This window comes from Plectropomus leopardus, chromosome 3 (genome assembly GCF_026936395.1).
Source record: "Plectropomus leopardus strain MGB_pleo_1.0 chromosome 3, ASM2693639v1, whole genome shotgun sequence".
Classification (NCBI taxonomy): domain Eukaryota; kingdom Metazoa; phylum Chordata; class Actinopteri; order Perciformes; family Serranidae; genus Plectropomus; species Plectropomus leopardus.
Window position 1 is genome coordinate 9,903,651 of NC_142178.1, and position 17,715 is coordinate 9,921,365.

The 17,715-nt window shown below is 39.4% G+C and overlaps 2 protein-coding genes across 4 annotated transcripts in view; one reads left to right on the plus strand and one right to left on the minus strand.

Annotated features, from left to right (window-relative positions):
- The window catches only part of LOC121942088 (uncharacterized), a 74,610-nt gene extending 67,868 nt beyond the window's left edge, over positions 1 to 6,742 (plus strand). For all 3 annotated transcript variants that reach the window (XR_015776206.1, XR_015776205.1, XR_015776207.1), the window contains exons 5-6: positions 584 to 765; positions 2,695 to 6,742. The gene's annotated coding sequence lies outside the window, so the exon portion shown is untranslated. The remainder of the gene's footprint in view (positions 1 to 583; positions 766 to 2,694) is intronic.
- Positions 5,447 to 17,338, minus strand: utp6 (UTP6 small subunit processome component). The gene is made up of 19 exons (XM_042484804.2): positions 17,061 to 17,338; positions 15,786 to 15,870; positions 15,637 to 15,678; positions 15,348 to 15,440; positions 15,145 to 15,192; positions 14,990 to 15,053; positions 14,784 to 14,902; positions 14,405 to 14,482; positions 14,194 to 14,275; positions 13,155 to 13,236; positions 12,871 to 13,049; positions 11,933 to 12,012; positions 11,753 to 11,830; positions 11,098 to 11,277; positions 8,978 to 9,058; positions 7,532 to 7,641; positions 7,279 to 7,345; positions 6,932 to 7,004; positions 5,447 to 6,068 (listed from the first exon to the last, which is right to left on the minus strand). The coding sequence occupies exons 1-19, from the start codon at positions 17,150 to 17,152 to the stop codon at positions 5,914 to 5,916; spliced, it is 1,788 nt and encodes a 595-aa protein (XP_042340738.1). The 5' UTR covers positions 17,153 to 17,338; the 3' UTR covers positions 5,447 to 5,913.
- Between the last annotated feature and the right edge of the window lie 377 nt (positions 17,339 to 17,715).

Genomic DNA, 17,715 nt, shown 5'->3' on the forward strand with positions numbered 1-17,715 from the left:
TTGTCTGTTTTTACTCAGTGCGCTATGGGCCCTTTTCTGTATCTTCAATATAGACATTATTATTATTATTATTATTATTATTATTATTATTATTATTGTTGTTGTCGAGTTATTTGTTTATATGTTAGTATTTATTAATATTATTATTAGTGGTAGAAGTAGTAGCCTAGTAGTATTAGTATCTTCTTAATATTTGTTATTCTGATATTTTGCATTTTATTTTTCTGATATTTTAGTTTTTTATTTTGTTGTGTTTTTTCTATTCTACTCTATATTTTTGAGGTCATGCTCCACTTTAAATGCCCGTGGTGACGCTCTCATATGGTCTCAGTCAGCTGCTTTATGTCGACAAGGAGCGCACAATAATACCGGAAAGTGCGTGATTATTTTTCAAAATAAAATAAATCACCTGATTATATGTCCTGAAGGACTTCTTATTTAAGTGAATAACAATTGAATCTTTTTACGGTGCATATATTGGCGTCACATTCCTTCTTCTGTGCACATTTGTATTCGTGTGGACTCTCACTGTCTCTCAAATGTCTTGTAATTGATGCAATGACATGACCATTTTATGTTTAAGGGTTTGACCGGAAGCGATCTATTTGATGTACGCCGACTTGACGACAAACAGCAGTGTCCGACTTTGTACCTGTCAGGAACAAGCCCGGCTTCTCCTAAAACACACATATTCATTCCTGCAGCAACAGCAGGACGGATGTTCATCATCATCTGCATCATCGCAGTGACATCTGACAGCTGTCGGTGAGTTCTGAGCCCTAAAAGTAAACATACAGCCTGTGCGGTCAGATCTCTGTGTACAACACCCGTCATTTTCTTCAAACTCAGGTTCCTGTTGCACTGCACAGTCACAGTTTTCTGATCTAACAAGACCAAATGTTCGATCATGTGAAAGCAGTTCGGTGCTTGACCAAGTTTATTAATACTGACATGACGTCAGCACGTGCCGGGGGAGTCGGTCAGTCGATCAGTAGAGCGGAGAGGGAGGGAGAGGCATGTAAAGACCCATTGTGTTCAAGGCAGAAAGACGCTACAAGTTATATCGCACCAGTTGCTAAAGCAGCTAAATACACCACAGTTAGTCTCTTATCTAAGATTTTTTTACTCCAAGTACTGCCAGCAAAATGCACTGAAAGTGTAGGCCTCTGTATTGGATCACTGTTGATGCATTCGTGTGTGAAGTGTATTTGAATGTTAAAATTAAAGGCGATTAACCTTCTTTGTATCCTGGTAGTTTCATCTGCAAATACATAATGTTTTATGAGCTGACTGAGCAGAGCACATGTTTGCAAGAAAATTCCCAATATGCAAAGTCAGTGGTGCCACCATGATACATTACAAAACTTGTTCCTTAGTTAATATTTTGTACAATAGTTTTGTTTTTACAATCAATTTACACCTTAAATTAAAGCTGTGTGAATTGTAGCAACACAATCACTGTTTTTCGCTTCACCTGTCAGTGGTTTTGATGTCGTGGCTGATCAGTGTACTTACAGATACATAAGACATTATAATAGGATTGTTGTGGAACTCAAAATGTTAACTTTACTGGTAATAGTCTATGCACATTAAATAATTATTGATATTATCTGTAAAATAAGAAGACAACTTATGTGAGTTTGAGATTCCTCAACTCTCCGTATTAACCCTTTTAATGCAGAGATTACACAGTAGGGCTGCTACAAAGCTGTGTCACATTTGCATTTTTAGACAGATACAAATGACAGCAATATCAGTCTGCTCCAGTGTATGATTATTGATAGCATGCCGGCATCGCTGAATCAAAAGAGGCGTCGCATAATTTAGATGTCACTGGCCATGGCTTGGCCTGTCGTGTGATGTATAATGTGTTATTGCTGTATCATTGTTACTTTTTGTATAGCACTTTGTAACCTAGGTTTAGAAAGGTGCTTCATAAGTTAAGTTTTACTTACTTACATATGCTTAAGCAGCACTTCCTAAACAATTAGCAATACTGTCATGTCTGCTATAAGGCGACGGATCTCAATTCTGCTTGGAGGATAAGGAGCTCCTGAATCTCATTGTTTTCCCAATTAGCACGCATTTTCAGCGGCTGTTCTTCTTTTCAATATAAAAGGGGCAGTTGACAGAGTTTTCAACTAGCCTGCATACTACAACAGCACAATAGAATTTCTGGATTTCAGTTATGGCTTTTGGTTTTAGTGTGTCTCCTCAAGATTTTTAGTGGCCCCATTTGGCCACCCCTGGGAAAGATTTCTGGGTGCACCCCTTTGTAGAGTGGCTCTACCTGCCATGTACATGTAGAGGAGAAAAATGCATTATTTACCTCTGTACTGTAGTGGAGCACAAGTATTAAATAACATAAAAGAGAAACACGCACGTAATTGTACTAAGTGCTGTACTCTTACTAAAACATAGCTTAATCAAATTACAACTACACAGAGAAGTGTTTTAATTATATTCTTGAATGAATTATGACAGAAAGAGAAAGTATAAAAATGGCTTTTTAAATCAGAATATTCACTCTTCCCACAGACAATTTTGCTCTTTTTTTTTGACAATCTTCTCAGTTGGAGCTCCTCATGATCACATGGTGTGTTCATATTTGTAGATGTGTAACTTGTGATTGCTATTTTGGAGGCTATCAGTGCGCCCACATGATGCTCTCTCCACCCTCTTCTCTCTCTGTAGTGCCGCTGGGCCAATAAGCAGCGGATGTGGCTGGTGCCCGGCTGCGGGCGGCCCTCTCAATGGTCTCTCCCACCATGAAAGCGTTGGTGGATGCTGTATGGGCAGTGTGGAGCATCGGGGCCTCCATTTATGACTACATCAACACCAACGCCATGGAGGAGCGCATCCACGCCCTGGAGAACGTCATCACCATCCACCAGTGTGTGATTGGACTCCTGTCCGCAGGCGTACTGGTACTCTTCACCTACATCCTTTTCAAGAAGCTCTGAAAATGTGTGGAGGGGTGGGCTGGGGGTGACATGGGGGAGGTGGACCGGCCAGAATCAGACATAAGTTTCCAGGGTGGTGAAACTAACACTTACGAGAGAGCCAAAGGGGAATTTTTACACATTTAGTACAACAGACTGGAGGGTACATATAGGAGGGTATATGTTAAGGGAGATGACCGTAAAGGGGAGATGGCGTAGGAAGACTTACATGGGCACACTTTCTTATTCAGACATGTTGGTAGGAAGGTCAAGATGGTAAATAACTTTTATTTTTTAACATTAGTCTGTTATGGGGAAACACATTGAATTTTATGTCCTCTCTTAGTGATGTAGTACTGGCTGTGGAGGATGTGAGCATGTGGAGTTACAGGGTCCAGCTGTTTTTTTAAAGGCTGGTATAGATAGTATTTTTACTGACAGTGACAGATTTTATGTGTCAGTACATCATTTTTTTATTTAAACCAACAGTTCAACCCAGAATAAAAAAAGGTTTTTTTTTCCCGCTCAGTGCTTTTTTCCTGTAGTGCTATTTGTCAGTATAGATTGTTTTGGTGTGTGTTGCAGAGTGTTGGAGATATCAGCCGTAGAGATGTCTGCCTTCTCTCAAAGGACTCGCTCAAAGCGCCAAAAATACATTTGAAAACTCAACAGCAATGTCTCTTTCCAGAAATCATGACCCGGTTTCTCAAGATAATCCTCAGACCTTGTTGTTAGCAGTTTCATATAGGAACTATTTTCTTTCTTCCAAACTACACCTACAAACTGCATCACCGAGCAGAAGGAAATGTTCATCTGCTCATGCACAAGAGGCTCATACTTATGACAATGCCAGAAGTAAACATAAATGGCGTCCTTCTTGACTGAACTGTAACTTTAGCTAGCTTAGTGGTGCTGGGTGAGCTAGTAGTAGATGCATGCTTCCTTCTGCGTGGTGATGCAGTTGATTGGGGTGTAGTTCGGTAGTAGAAAATACTTCCAACATGAAACCACTCACAAAAAGGTCTGTGGATTATCTTGAGTAACCAAATGTATTTTTTGGCACGTTGAGCACCACATGTAGAGTGCCATCTTGTTCCACTATAATGGAGAGAAGGCAGACATCTCTACTGATGGTATCTCCAAAACTCGTCCACTGACAAAAAAACAATCTAGACTGATAAAAAGGTATGAAAGAAAATATAATTATTTTATTTTTGGGTGAACTGTCCCTTTAAAATAGAAAGTGTTACAACTAAAAGGGTTTGTTGTTACCCCAAAATGTTATTCTTTACAGGCCTCTGATAAAGCATTTAGCCATTATACGACTAATGACTCAGCAGCTCATCACAAGTGTTGCAGGCTGAAGCTGTAGACTGAAATATGTCCTTAACACAGTTAAGTATTTTCTCAGGTTCGGTCTCTGATACAGAAACAACCAATGTCAGCACGGACGCTTCATTACATCAGCAGTAAACTGGCCAGATTGGTTTTAAATAGCCCAAGTAGCTCAATAAATCAGCAAACCAGAACATCTGCCAGCCCTACAACACACATTAGTAGTATTTTCAAAGATAGATTCATAGAGAAGACTTGCTTGTAACCTCATAATTGCCTCATTTTCTAAAGGGATTATTATTGAAAATAATCATTCGCCATAACAATCCTGCCTTAAAGCACAATTTTTAATGTTCTCTTGTTTGCATGTTTGTACTAACTTCCTTTAAGTTTGACTGAGATATCAAGAGAAGCTAATTGCCCTAAAACTAATGTATGAGGTAATGTAATATTTTAAAGGTCTTTAATTGTGTCATATTTATAAATGTATTTAATATCATAGTCTCCCCAAAAACTGCCCACAAGGTTCTCTCATGAACAGCTTTTTAAATGAATAGATGCCATTAAGTACCGTTGTCGATGCCCATGTAAGCATTTTCATTTTGTTTTGGAGTATTAAACACAATGTAATCCCTTGTAATACCAATTTATTGGTGTATTATATATTATTAGACTTAAAAATTCAACTTTATGGTCCATTTATATCATGCTTTTTGAATTCATACCTCATGGCTGTTACATTATTGTAGGTGCCACACTCCTCTTAAACGTAACATTCAAAGTGTACTTAAAAACTAATTGTAAAAGTATTAAGATTTTTATGGACAGTGTTTCAGCTGGCCATTTAAACGTTTCCCATTGTACTACTGCTGCGTAATATTTATGTTATTTTTTTAAGGCAACATTTTGCACCATGAAAGGAAGTAATTTGAAAGAAATGGTCTTGGTACTGAGGGCAAACACTGGATTGATATGTGAAATAAGAATTTTAGAGGACAAAGAATGTTTTTTTTTGGCACTGTAACTTAAATTAACTTCACTAACCTGCCATGAGTGCTGTTTCAAAATGGGTGGGTTACTGAAAATTAGAGTCTAGAAAAAAAAGTGTTTTATTTGTGCATATTTGTTATGTCACTGTCTCAAGAGGGACCACAACAGAGAACACCCTGTAATGAAAGACTGCTTTAATTTCATTTTAACAGCATCAAAGTTTGTCTTTTCAAGAAGCCAAATAAATGTGGAATTCAATCAAACTGGATATCTTTACAATGCATGTTACCCATATAAGGCTGGTATCAAATGCAGCACAAACTACTGTGAATGAAAACGGAAAGTTGTAAATTACAACTGTAAAACTCGACCGCTTAAAGCTGCAAACACAAGATGAATCTCAATGAAGAAACTCCCTTCAACACTGCTCAAACATTTGAAGAAGAATCGACAGGCCTTTTTCCTGATGGACCGCAAACTTCAGAAACTGCAACACTGGCTTTTCAATCGTAAGGCAATGAAGCAATTCATGGATGGGCACAGCAGGATGTAGAAAAACACTTTCTCCGAAACGTGCTGCTTCTTCAGCTGACAAACTCTGAACTTCCAGGCCTCGATATGGAATACACGGACCTTTCAGAGCGGCTCATAAATGTCCGGTCTGAATCAGAGTGTACGTGGAAGTGAATCTCTCCACGCTCTCGCCCTCCAGGAACTTCATGGCTCTCCAGTGGATCTTGCCACAGTTCTCTGGCTGTCCGAGGGGTCCCAGCTCCTCCTTGATGTACTGCAGCCACAGATCTTCAGGGAAAATTTAAAAACAACAAAAACATTTTAATCTGAAAAGGAGTGGCCAAGCAAGGACACTTAAAAAATCCATATGTCCCAACTGAGAGTTTTCATTGGCTTAGAAACTAGTTTGTTGTGCCACATATCACTTTTTAGTCCAAAAATTGATTTTACCCCCAGTTTTTAAAATAAATCCTTGTTATATCTGGTCAGGTAACTATTTAAGTATTTTGCACTGACAATACTGACATACTTTGGTGCAGCTGTTTTGTAAGATAGAAACTTGGAATTAAGTCCAAGTTTCCATCTAAGCAAGTAACCATCACTACTTCTCTTTTTGGCTCTTGTTCCTTTAATGAAATACTTCATCCTCCCAAGTGAACATATGTATATCACTTTAACCACGCTGTGTTATTTTAGATCAGTGAAAAAGATTTTGCAAACAAACTACAGATCTGGGCAGTGGTAGACCAGCAGCTCCCATGTTCAGCGAGTTAAAATTACCATTTCTGTCAGTGGAGTTTGGCTTTGGGTAGAGCATAAGTTAGATTTTCTGATTAGTTCCCTCTTGGAAAGGACTGTCTGTTTGGAAAGCACTGGGCATATGACTGGATTACTGGATTGTACTGCATGAGTTGTGTGAGAGTTTGTAAAACATGTTTTAATATAATTTTACTGTTGTAAAATGTTGACCCCTATGACTTTAATTCATTCAGAATTTTCTCCATTTTTGGATTTTTCGTTCACTGAGGAGACATGCGAGCAAAACAAAGTTTTTTTATCACAAATTCAATGTAACAGGCGGTGAGTAAGTCATACAGAACATTTTATTCTGGAGATGAAGTATTGCCTTAAGACCTTTAAACTCTGCTCACCGTCATCTGAGGTACCAAACTCCTGCAGGGCCCTCTCGTAGTAATCCCTCAGATTGTTAATTTTGGGAGTCTCCTGGAAGAACAAAGGACATTACACTGTTATCACAGCTCAAGAGGATTGTCTCAGCTTATCAGAAACACAAATAATATCAAAGTCCACCATCTGTTCCCACAATTTCTTCTTTTAGGCAGAGTTAAAAGTCGTCAGAGACAGCTGTAACAATGTGTCAATCAAACTTCAGTTCAGAGTTCAAACTACAGTCAATATTATCTGTTCTCCACCTAAAGACTGAGGTGCAGTTTAAATAAGAGCTTTCACGTGTGCCCAAGGTAGTTGTTATACGTACTTGTTCCTTCTCGATCTCAATCATTCTGGTGAAAAAGGCCTTGGACAGGGGACGGTTTTCCTGTAAGCTATAGAAGAAAAAGTATTTTCATAGCTTAAAATCTAAATCTTTATTACAAGAGACACTTTTTGTGAATACACTTTTTGTATTTGTGCCACAGTGTCCTGGAAGTGATTAGATTTGCGTTCTGGTGAGTGTTATTGATTATTTAAACTTATGACAACACGAGCAGACTTGAGTGATTTGTTTTTACCTTGTAAAGGTCTTCCTTGCTTTCTTGTAGCCTCCACTGGAGTACGACCAATCAAGGTATCCCTCTTTCATCTCCATAGCAACAGCCGCTACTGCAGACACCAGACCTCTCTGGGAACAAACGAGACCAAATTGACTGTGAGACATTCTCACTTTGGAGGCCATAACACTGCAGGGGTAAGTGGCTGTTCATCTTTTCTGTTTATTCATCATTAAGTAAGCACCTGGGAGCATTTTAAGAACAGCACCTGCTTTTCCTGATTTCATCTCTATACAGTTTGTTACATTTCTGTCAAGAAAAGTAACACGACCTCTGCACAGAGATGAAACAGTATGAAAATTGCATATCATGATTATAGAGACCAAAATTATCACAGTACTGTTAAAATGTGCAGAGAAAGTACTGATAATCACGCTGAAATAATTTCACAAGTTCTGTTTTGAAAACCACAAATACACCTAAAAACACTATACACTATGTTTGCGTAATAACATAGCTTACACTTTATGTAAAGATATGAAAACCATCAAATTTACATCCGAGATGGCACCATGTGGCCATGCTTCTAGGAGACAGTTGCACATTTTGGTTGATGCTGGACAGAATTTATTATGAATTTTTCAAAGCGCAATACTCAAACATTGTTTTAATGATAATTAAATTTTGACACACTAATACTAACTGGGGGAACCATGGAATTTTACTGTGTTTTCTAATGAAACCGGTAACTATTTCTGATTTCTCGAATGGCCACTTGAGGCTGCCTCCGAAAGCGAGTCACCACTCATAGACCTCAACTTCAAAGCAGAAATAGACATGTTTATAGCCTGGTACAAAAAATGGTTTTGATCTAGCTAATTTCAACAATCATGACATGGCAACAACGGTTTGACAATGTATCCATGGCGTAAGACCAGATTGACAGAGTATAGGTGTAGCCATAGCTGTTGCTATTTCAGTGTGTTTTCACTTCATGATAGTTGAATAACATTTTGGTCACTTAAAGGTCTTGTTCAGCGGTTGGTTGTACGCTCTTAGGGGTTGAATCGTTTTTCCAGTCAGTACATTTTGTTTCAATGGTTTAGAGCCTTTATTTTGTAAGTGACAAATAGCATCAGCATTATCACAGTTAACCATAGCTGTAAATACATCATGCTAACCATGCTAGTAGCTAGCATTAAGTCAAACTCCACCCTTTTGTCCAAATATGGTCATTTCCGGCTCCAAAAGTCCATGGTGGCGTCCAAGTCATGGGGGCTACGTCCATTATTTTATACAATTTATGCTTCTGTATAGGTTCAATTTGGTTTCCATTTATATCAATCATGTTCTAGTATGAACTTTCCAGCCAAGCCAAAAATGTTGCTCCAATTGTCACTAATATGTTTAAGGTTTCACTGTGCAGTAGCTGACTGAACCTGAATCTGGTGGATTCAGGTGGACTACCTTGAAGACGGCCTCCGTCTCCTCAGGGTTCTGGCTGGCCACGCTCCATTGGACCTGCAGCTGCCAAAGTGGGAGACTCTCCTGAGAAGACAGGACAGACAGGATTGAGCACAGTGGTGTGTCTTATATGTCTTAATATATCTCTTCAGTCTATGTGCGAACACACACAAACAAGCCAAACTATCAGATCCGTGCTTGAAGATTCGGCCAGCGTTTTTCCATTTTATGAAGACATTTTAAAAAGTGTGGCATCTGATCGACAAATCGCCTTGCTCTGTGCTTAGCTAGCAGTTCCCCAGCAGGTCAATACGCCTTTAGAAAGTGCATGAATGTAAAAACGTCCCCATTTCCTTCATTTGTGTATCTCAACCTCTGCGCCTGCAGTAACGGAGACATTTCATTGTTCGACATACCCTGAGGGTTTATGCCGTTTCCCAACACTTAGGAGAGTGTTTATCTCGAGAGAAAAGACTTTGCCTAATGAGCAGTATGTAGTAATCCTCCTCACACAGCTACTTCTCAGGGCCGCAGACTTGTGAAACAATCAGCAGCTATTCTGCTCAGCGCCGTTAAGACCTGTGACTCAGTCAAAGCATTTGTGTTCAGAGACAGACAGCATCATGTATTACTGTGATGCAACTATGTGAAGGGTGTCCGAGCTAAGGATGTCAAAGGTATCAGTACTTAGATACTTCTTCAATACTACCAGTTTATGGTGATGTGATCTCCATTGAGTTTACATTTCATAGTATCAAAAATACTGAAGGCTTAAAAAAAACACATTTACAATCAGATTTTCAACCCAAAGCTGCACATATAAAACAATGGGAATGAAATGAAAGTTTAGAAAGCTATATTTCTGACAATATGAGAGAATAATCAAAACTAGTTTAATGATGATGATCAAGCAAAACATTATGACCTTCAAATATCAGAGGTGCTGCGGGGATTTATAAAAATGAGTCCACTATCCATCCAAAGCTGATAATGCCATCAAGGGTAACCTTGACTTTTTAACTGAAGGTTCTTAAAGGGATACTTCACCCACAAGTTGACAATTTGTATATCAAGTGAAGTGAAGTAAATGGGGTCCGCCTTTAGCAACAGCAAAATTAGATCAAAACATCAGCTTACAAACTCTCACACAACTTGTGTAATCTAAGTCTCATGCATTTGTATACTCCGTACTTTCCGAACACATGTATTTTCACTAAAATGTTTCTATTTAAAACACTTCCACATGCAATTAGTGAGTGCGTGCATTTGAACTTTACTCGTGCATTCAGTTGGGCAGAGTTCAAATGCAGGAATGTGCCCAGTAGATGTACTCATATATGCGTGAGACTCTTTGTATGGAAGTTTTTAAATAGTAAAATTTTGGAAAGTACTGAGAATACCAGTGGATCAATGAAAATTGGATTATACGGCATGAGTTGTGTGAGTTTGTAAACAGATGTTTTGATATAGCTTTGCTGTTGTTCAGTGTGGATCCCTTGAATTTTCTCTCTTGTTGGATTCTTTGTTTACTTTGGGGGTATGTGAGTAAAACAAAGTTTTCTTCACAATTTCAATGCAGCTCACGGTAAGTAATTGAAGTACAAATGGTCATTTTGTGGGCGAGGTATTCCTTTAAGTGCTTTAAGTCTTAAATTAAGGTTGTTTTTTTTTTACATGTCTTCAGCTCTCCTTACATATAGAAGGGGCAGAGGAAGACATTTTAAGACGTTTAATATAATGAAACAGAGACTAATTGGGCCAAGGAGATGGCCCACTTATACAGCAGTGCTGGTGGCTTGTGTGTGTGTGTGTGTGTGTGTGTGTGTGTGTGTGTGTGTGTGTGTGTGTGTGTGTGTGTGTGTGTGTGTGTGTGTGTGTGTGTGTGTGTGTGTGTCCCCGTGTGTGTCCAAGTGTCTCCATTCCCCAGAAGGAACAATTATACTGGCAGAGTAGAAGCACGACTGATGTGGTGTTTATGTGTTTCGTGTAAGCAGAGAAAATTACCAAACTTGATGTGGTCGAGAACAAATTATGCAGAGTCAGTGTGTGAGGGTGTGTGTGTGTGTAAGGGGGTGTGTGTGTGTGTGTGTAAGGGGGTGTGTGTGTGTGTGTGTTCTGTGTACCTTGGGATTGACGTGTGTGAGAGCCTCCTGGAATAGCCTGCCCACATCTCCACTCCCCAGCTGCATTAGCGTCTGCAGACTCAGGCCCCACACTGACACTGATTGGCTGTAGCGCTGCGTAGCTGCCATGGCAACACTGGCCGCTCCCTCTGCATCTCCCGATGAAAGCAGGATCTTTAACTTTTATTTGAAAATCAAATAGAAAATTAAATCAAGATCAGACTTCCTCCTTTTTCCATCTATTTTTAATATTTCAGCTTTGCTCCCACAGGTGAATAAATGTATAATATAGGAATTTATAAATAAACACCCCCAAAATGCTACAAGGCAAAAAAAACCCAAATACAGTAGGTGCTCTATCTTAAGGTGCAGTTGTGCTCACTTTGTTGACTTTGGTTCTTATCATGGTTGGAAATAAGTGCTAAAAGTCAAAAGTTCCTCATGAGGTGCATTTGAATGAGTCAAAAACACACACGCTGGCCTCCCCACACTTTGACTGACACTGTTCTCACACTGAAGCTAAACTAATGCAAGAGGAGCACTGCGTTGTGACCAGACATTTGACGAGTCATTATTCAAATGAGGGAGACTAAACCATAAAGGCTTAAGGGCCCCTGTGATTCCATTTGCACATTTAATGAAGCCATTATCTTACCCAGTTCTTATAATAATCCTCCTTCAGCAGTGCTGAGTCGTGGGCGCGCTGCAGCACTCCCAGCAGCCTCTCCTGCCGCTGTAACACAAACACGTATATGCGGGTGAGGATTTACCCCCTTAAACACCCACTTCCAAAAACACTGAAGCTGCTGACAGTCTTCCATGTAAACTCACTCACCTTTTCTTTCAGCTCTTGGACGTTGGTTTTCCTCTTCACCCTCTCCAAGCAGAAGGCTGCGTAGCAAGTCCACATGGGCTCTAGATTTCAGAGCACACAGACGGTTTTCTTACAGACACATTCATTTGGCAGGGAATATGCAAGCTGTGCATTAAGGCACACATTTTTTTTTTTTTAAAAAGCTAAGTTTAAAGGAACGGTTCACCCCAAAATCAAAAATACACATTGTTCCCCTATCCTGTAGTGGTATTTTTCAGTCTAAATTGTTTTGGTGTGAGATGCTGAAAGTTGCAGCTATCGGCTGCAGAGTCGTCTGCCTTCTCCAGTACAACAGAACCAGATGGCACTCAGCTTGTGGCGCTTAAAGAGCCAAAAAAAAAAATACATTTGAAAAACTAAACAGCAATGTCTTTTTCCAGGAATCATGATTCGGTTACTCAAGATTATACACAGACCTTGGTGTGAGCAGTTTAATGTAGGAACTATTTTCTGTGTACTAAACTACACCTGCCAACTGTATCACCGCACAGAAGGAAGCTATTGCTAGCTCACGTAGCCCCACTGAGCTAGCTTGCGTTAGCGCTCACCTGAGTAGGACGCCATTAATGTTTTACATCTGGTGCTGTCACAAGTAAGAGCTTCTCGTCCACGAGTAGACGCATGCTTCCTCCTGCGCAGTGATACAGTTCTCGAGTGTTTTAAATGTGGGCTTTTTTGGCTCTTTGAGCACAGCAAGCCAAGTGCCATCAGGTTCCATTATATTTCAGAGAAGGCAGAGTCCTCTGGAGCCAATAGTAAAATGTTGATAACCATTCATCAAACTTCTGTCTCAACAAGTGATTTTGTCTTTTGAAAAAAGCCCCATTACCATGTCTGTTTGCTGTGTGTGTGTGTGTGTGTGTGTGTGTGTGTGTGTGAGAGAGAGAGAGAGCACCTACCAGTGTTGAGGCTCTTGACCCCCTCCTCATAGACCTGGCAGCAGCGCTCCTCTCTGCGGGTGATATCTGAGGCCCGGCCCTTGGCTGTCTGCAGCTCCTCCCCGGCCCCCGGAGCCTCCAGCTCCCTCTTAGCCATGAAATCCCACGTCAAGCTGTCCTGTGTGTAGTTGGTCTGTAAGCTGCATTACAAGAGGAAGGGAAGGAGGTACGTTCATGCTTAGTGTTGACTCTCTGTTTGGGTTCGAGAATGCAGGCCAGTTTGGGTGAATATGCTGTTGCCTTACTCTTGCAGGATGAAGTCCTGGAGTTCTTTGGTGAAGTCGAAGATAGCGGCTATGTTCAGAAGAGAGACGACAAACTCGGCCTCTGTTGGGGAAAGAGATCAGTGACACAAAGGTAAAGTAACATAAATGGGAAGGAACAGCTTTTATTATTACACGCTTTTTTTTGCAGAGAGTTTGATAAAAAAAATCGATACTGCTCCAAGGTTTGTTCCGATTTTGATCAATTAAAGGGCTTTTGCTGACGGAGGAGGTTTCAGTTTTCTAAAGTGAGGGTCTAAGGACAGAGGGTGTCCTATGCGGTGCAGATCAGGGCAAATCTGATACATTGGGCTATAAAAATAAAATGTGTCCGTATAAACCAGCAGCTGGTTGGTTTAGCTTAGCGTTTAGACGGAAACATCTAACCTGGCTCTGGTTTAAGTGTTACCACGACTCTGGAATTTTTAACTTTGATCTTGAAAAAAATCAATATTCGATACAATTTTAGGAACGACAGGGAAAAGTCGGAAGATGAGGGCGTAAAAAGTAAAGTTAAAAAAAGATAAATATAACAGGGCTGTGACGTGAGAACAGTGACTTTTCTTTTCTTGGTCAGAACAGAAGAATGACTGCAGTAAATATTAATAATTATTAATAACACTGTTATCAATCATCAACACTGCAGGGAATGAGTATTAAAACGGTTTCAAATATTCAGAACCCATATATCTATAAATCTTTAGTTTTCGTCAACACTACTCTGTTTTAAAGCTGACAAAATCTGTGTACCTACCTACACACCTGTGTACCTATACCTACTGTAAAGCTCTCATTTAATTCATACAAAAGAAAAAACAATAATTTTTGGATTTACGAGGGGTTGTCTTTGCCAAGTGCAAAAAAAAAAAAAAGACTCCAGCAAAATCATTTGAGAAAGTAGGCCAGCCTCTAATGCTCTGTTATCTTAGTCGAAATACAAATAGACTGTATAAACTGACTGAAAGAGGAAATTAAACACTTTCTGGTATTTTGGGGGCAGAATTAGAGATAAAAAGACTACCTTCGATTTTCCCTGTAGCATCTCTGTACACAACCTCAGCCAGTTTGCCGCTCAGGATCTCTGGAGAAAACTCATATTCCCCCTGGAACGAGTCAACAGTGGAGTATTAGAGTGAGAGCTTCTGTGTGTGTGTGTGTGTGTGTGTGTGTGTGTGTGTGTGTGTGTGTGTGTGTTTTTCCACAATTTTGTGTTCAACTTGTGACACACTCACCAGGTCCATCTCAGCTTTCTCCAGCTCTTCCTTCTGCTTCCTCAGTTTCTCACAGTGCAGCAGCTCCATGCGGAAGTACTGACACACAGGTTTGTTGGAGACAATAACGTAGGATTATTCAACACATGCACAATCATCACTCTTTTAACAGCAGCTGCCACCTCTAATCACAGAATGTCAAGCGAGTAAAGTTTCTCCATAATGGTTTTTTGGTTTTTAAAATGTTAGAGATAACTTTGGTTTTTTTTTTCGAGGATCAAGGATTCTTTTTTTAGATACACGAGAATAACGATCTCTGTGATCATTCGCCAATATCACAAGAGAGAGCTAGAAATGTCGCTGCACTGCTGCACGCCGCCATCGTGCCGATTCTTTTTACCTCCTGGTAGACTTTCTTGTTGTTTGGATGGAAGCGCAGAGCCCTCAGAAAAAGGTGTCTGGCACTTTCCGAGGAGTTTCTATCCTCTAGCTCACTCTTGGCTGCCATGATCCACAGAGCTTAAACACAGAAAAGCACAAAGTCGCTATTAATGACAGTCAGTGGTGACTTTGTCAAAAGAGACTGACAAGCACAATCCTCTGTACCTGGTTTGTCGGGGTGTATGGCCAACATGGAGGAGAACACCTTGCTGATCTGGCTTTTGGTGGCCTGATGAGAGAAAGATGATGATTATTATTTGCACGAGGAGACGCAGTGTTTGGTCTGAGTTATACATAAAGATAATGATGAGATAACTTACCCATTTCTTACAGAAGGCAACATGTGAGAGCCACAGCTGCACATCATCCTGAGGAGAAAGAAGACAAGTGAGTGTTTTCTCAATGACGCCTGAAGCGATTCAGTCAGATAGACACCACCCATACATTTTTACATCATAACATATTTACATTTTTAAAAGAAATGGTAGTTAGATTAAAAACAAATCATTTGTCTTTCACCTACCTTCCACTTATTTGTTGCTCTCCTGAAGACACTGTTTATTCGATGGATGACGGGGAACTCAATCTCCTCTCTTTTGAACTGGTAATGTACGTGCTGCAAAAGCAAAGTCGGGCACGGTCAAATGATGTGACATTATCTAAAAGTAACACTGTTCACCACTCACTCACTTTGGTTTTTTAATGTATTTTGAAGAGTTCATCACTAGAGTATCATAAAATGTTTCGACCTTAAATGAATCCTGTCAAATTAAATAACAAGGTTACATGAAGTCAAACACACGCCCACTTACCACCCTTCTCTTCTTGATCAGCTCTAAAACGTTGATTTCATACTGTAATTCAATAAAAAAATGTTATGTTGGTGTTTAAAACTTATCACTCGTAGCTTTTAATTGTTTATTTTACAATTTAAATGATGATGATGATAAAGGCACCCTACCTGAATGTATGCAATGAAGTCCTCTTTGTTTACAACCAGCCTGTGGAGCTTGTATTCCAGGGCTGTGGCTTTTTTGATTAAGGATCTGAAATGTGGAAAAACAAAAACCACAGTTTTCCTCAGATAGAAATGTATGAAGCAGGACTTTAATAAGCACACTTTGTCTGAATTCTTGACTGGTTTTATGTTTTTATTTTGTTTTGTTATTTTTGAATATATGTATTAATTTATATAAGGGAATATTCTATTATTTATGAGGAAAGAGGATGGTGCAAACAGGGGAAGGCATGTCTGTTTTTTAAGCACTAGGGAGGGACTTTTATTTTGGCTTAGAGGAGGGGTATACAGCTTTAAATGGTTGTATTTATTTTACTGCCGATTTTTAGAGAAGAAAACATGCCTTTCGTAAGGATTTGGAAGGCATGTTTTCTTTAAAAATAGCCAACTCTACAACATTTATCAAACCCAAAGGCTGTAAAAATAGAAATTATCGTTTCTGACGGTCCTTGGACATATCATGTGTGACGAACCCTTCTGTAAAAAAAACATAACCAAATCTAAGCTTAAAAGGTGATATTTCCTAAAAACGCACTTTGTTGACGTAATATTAAAAAATTTAGCCAAAAATAAACAGGTTTGCACTAACTAACAAACCACCATGCACAACAAGAGCAAAAAAACTGAGGGTTTTTTTTTCAAATCCACAATTACTTGGTTTCAGTTTGAAGTTTTACACATCAAAGGGTACGTTTTAAAAATCTAATCACGTATTTATGGTGGAGGGAGGGTCATGCATTTTCTGCCAGCCACTCGGAAAAATATTTTTAGCTTCAGAGAGGGTTCAAATAATAACTAGAATAAATAAATAAATCACACCCCAGCCACTTCTTCCCCTGTTACATAACGAACAGTCCCTATGTAATAGGAATTCAAGCTGTTTACTAGAAAATCCAGCCATAGATGACTTAAAGAAAAACCTTGAATTCATAAATATAAATTACCGTACGGATCTATATAAAAATACACAAAAGTACACTTTAAGTTAGGTTTATTTTTTAGGGTTTACTTCCCTTTAAATCCACTAATATTTCCTCTGCAGTAGTAGGTCAACAAGAGTCACATCTTCATGTTGCTGTTAACGTTTGTCCACTAAACAAAACAATTCTCAGGTCGATGGAAACGAAATCCCATCAAAAGTTTGCCCTTTGTTTGGTGGCGTGTATTTCTGCTGATTGAACAAATGTAGTAACCCTCAGTAAGTGAGATGTTTCTTACTTGACTTCTTTCTTAGTGAACAGTCCCACTCTCTCCAGCTGCTCCAGCTCAGGGATCCTCTCCTCAATCCGCGTCTGAACGATCTCCGCCATCGCGCCGGCGCAGCCGCAACGGGCTCAGGTGCGACTATTATTTGGTGATATCAAAGTTACTGATGCCAACTTTAGATCAAAATACCACAAGACTGAACGCAATGAGGCATTTCTCTCCTCCACACATGGGTGGAAGTTGTGATTCGCCGCCTTTCCGGTTCCGCCTGCAAATAGCTCCGTCTGGAAACACGATCGTGTGTGTTTTATTGTAGCCTTTTTGATGACCAAACCTCTATATTCACTGCTTTTAGATGGCACGAATTAACAGATGTATTAGTCGAATACTGAAAAGTAAATTTAAAAATGCGACGAGGAAATCATTATGTTATTATTATCATTATTTCTAGTAATAATAATTTTATTTGGTATTGCACCTTTTACAGAAATAAAATTTGTGAGTGCTTCACAAAAGAAGTCAATAAAAACAAAAGCCACAAGTAATTGATTTCTATAACAGAGACTGTTAAAACAATTTGCATGAAACTGCAAATTACGGAAAGAAATGTAAAAATTTTTAATTGAGCCTAATTAATGTTTCAGGAAAAATCAAGACACTCACAAAA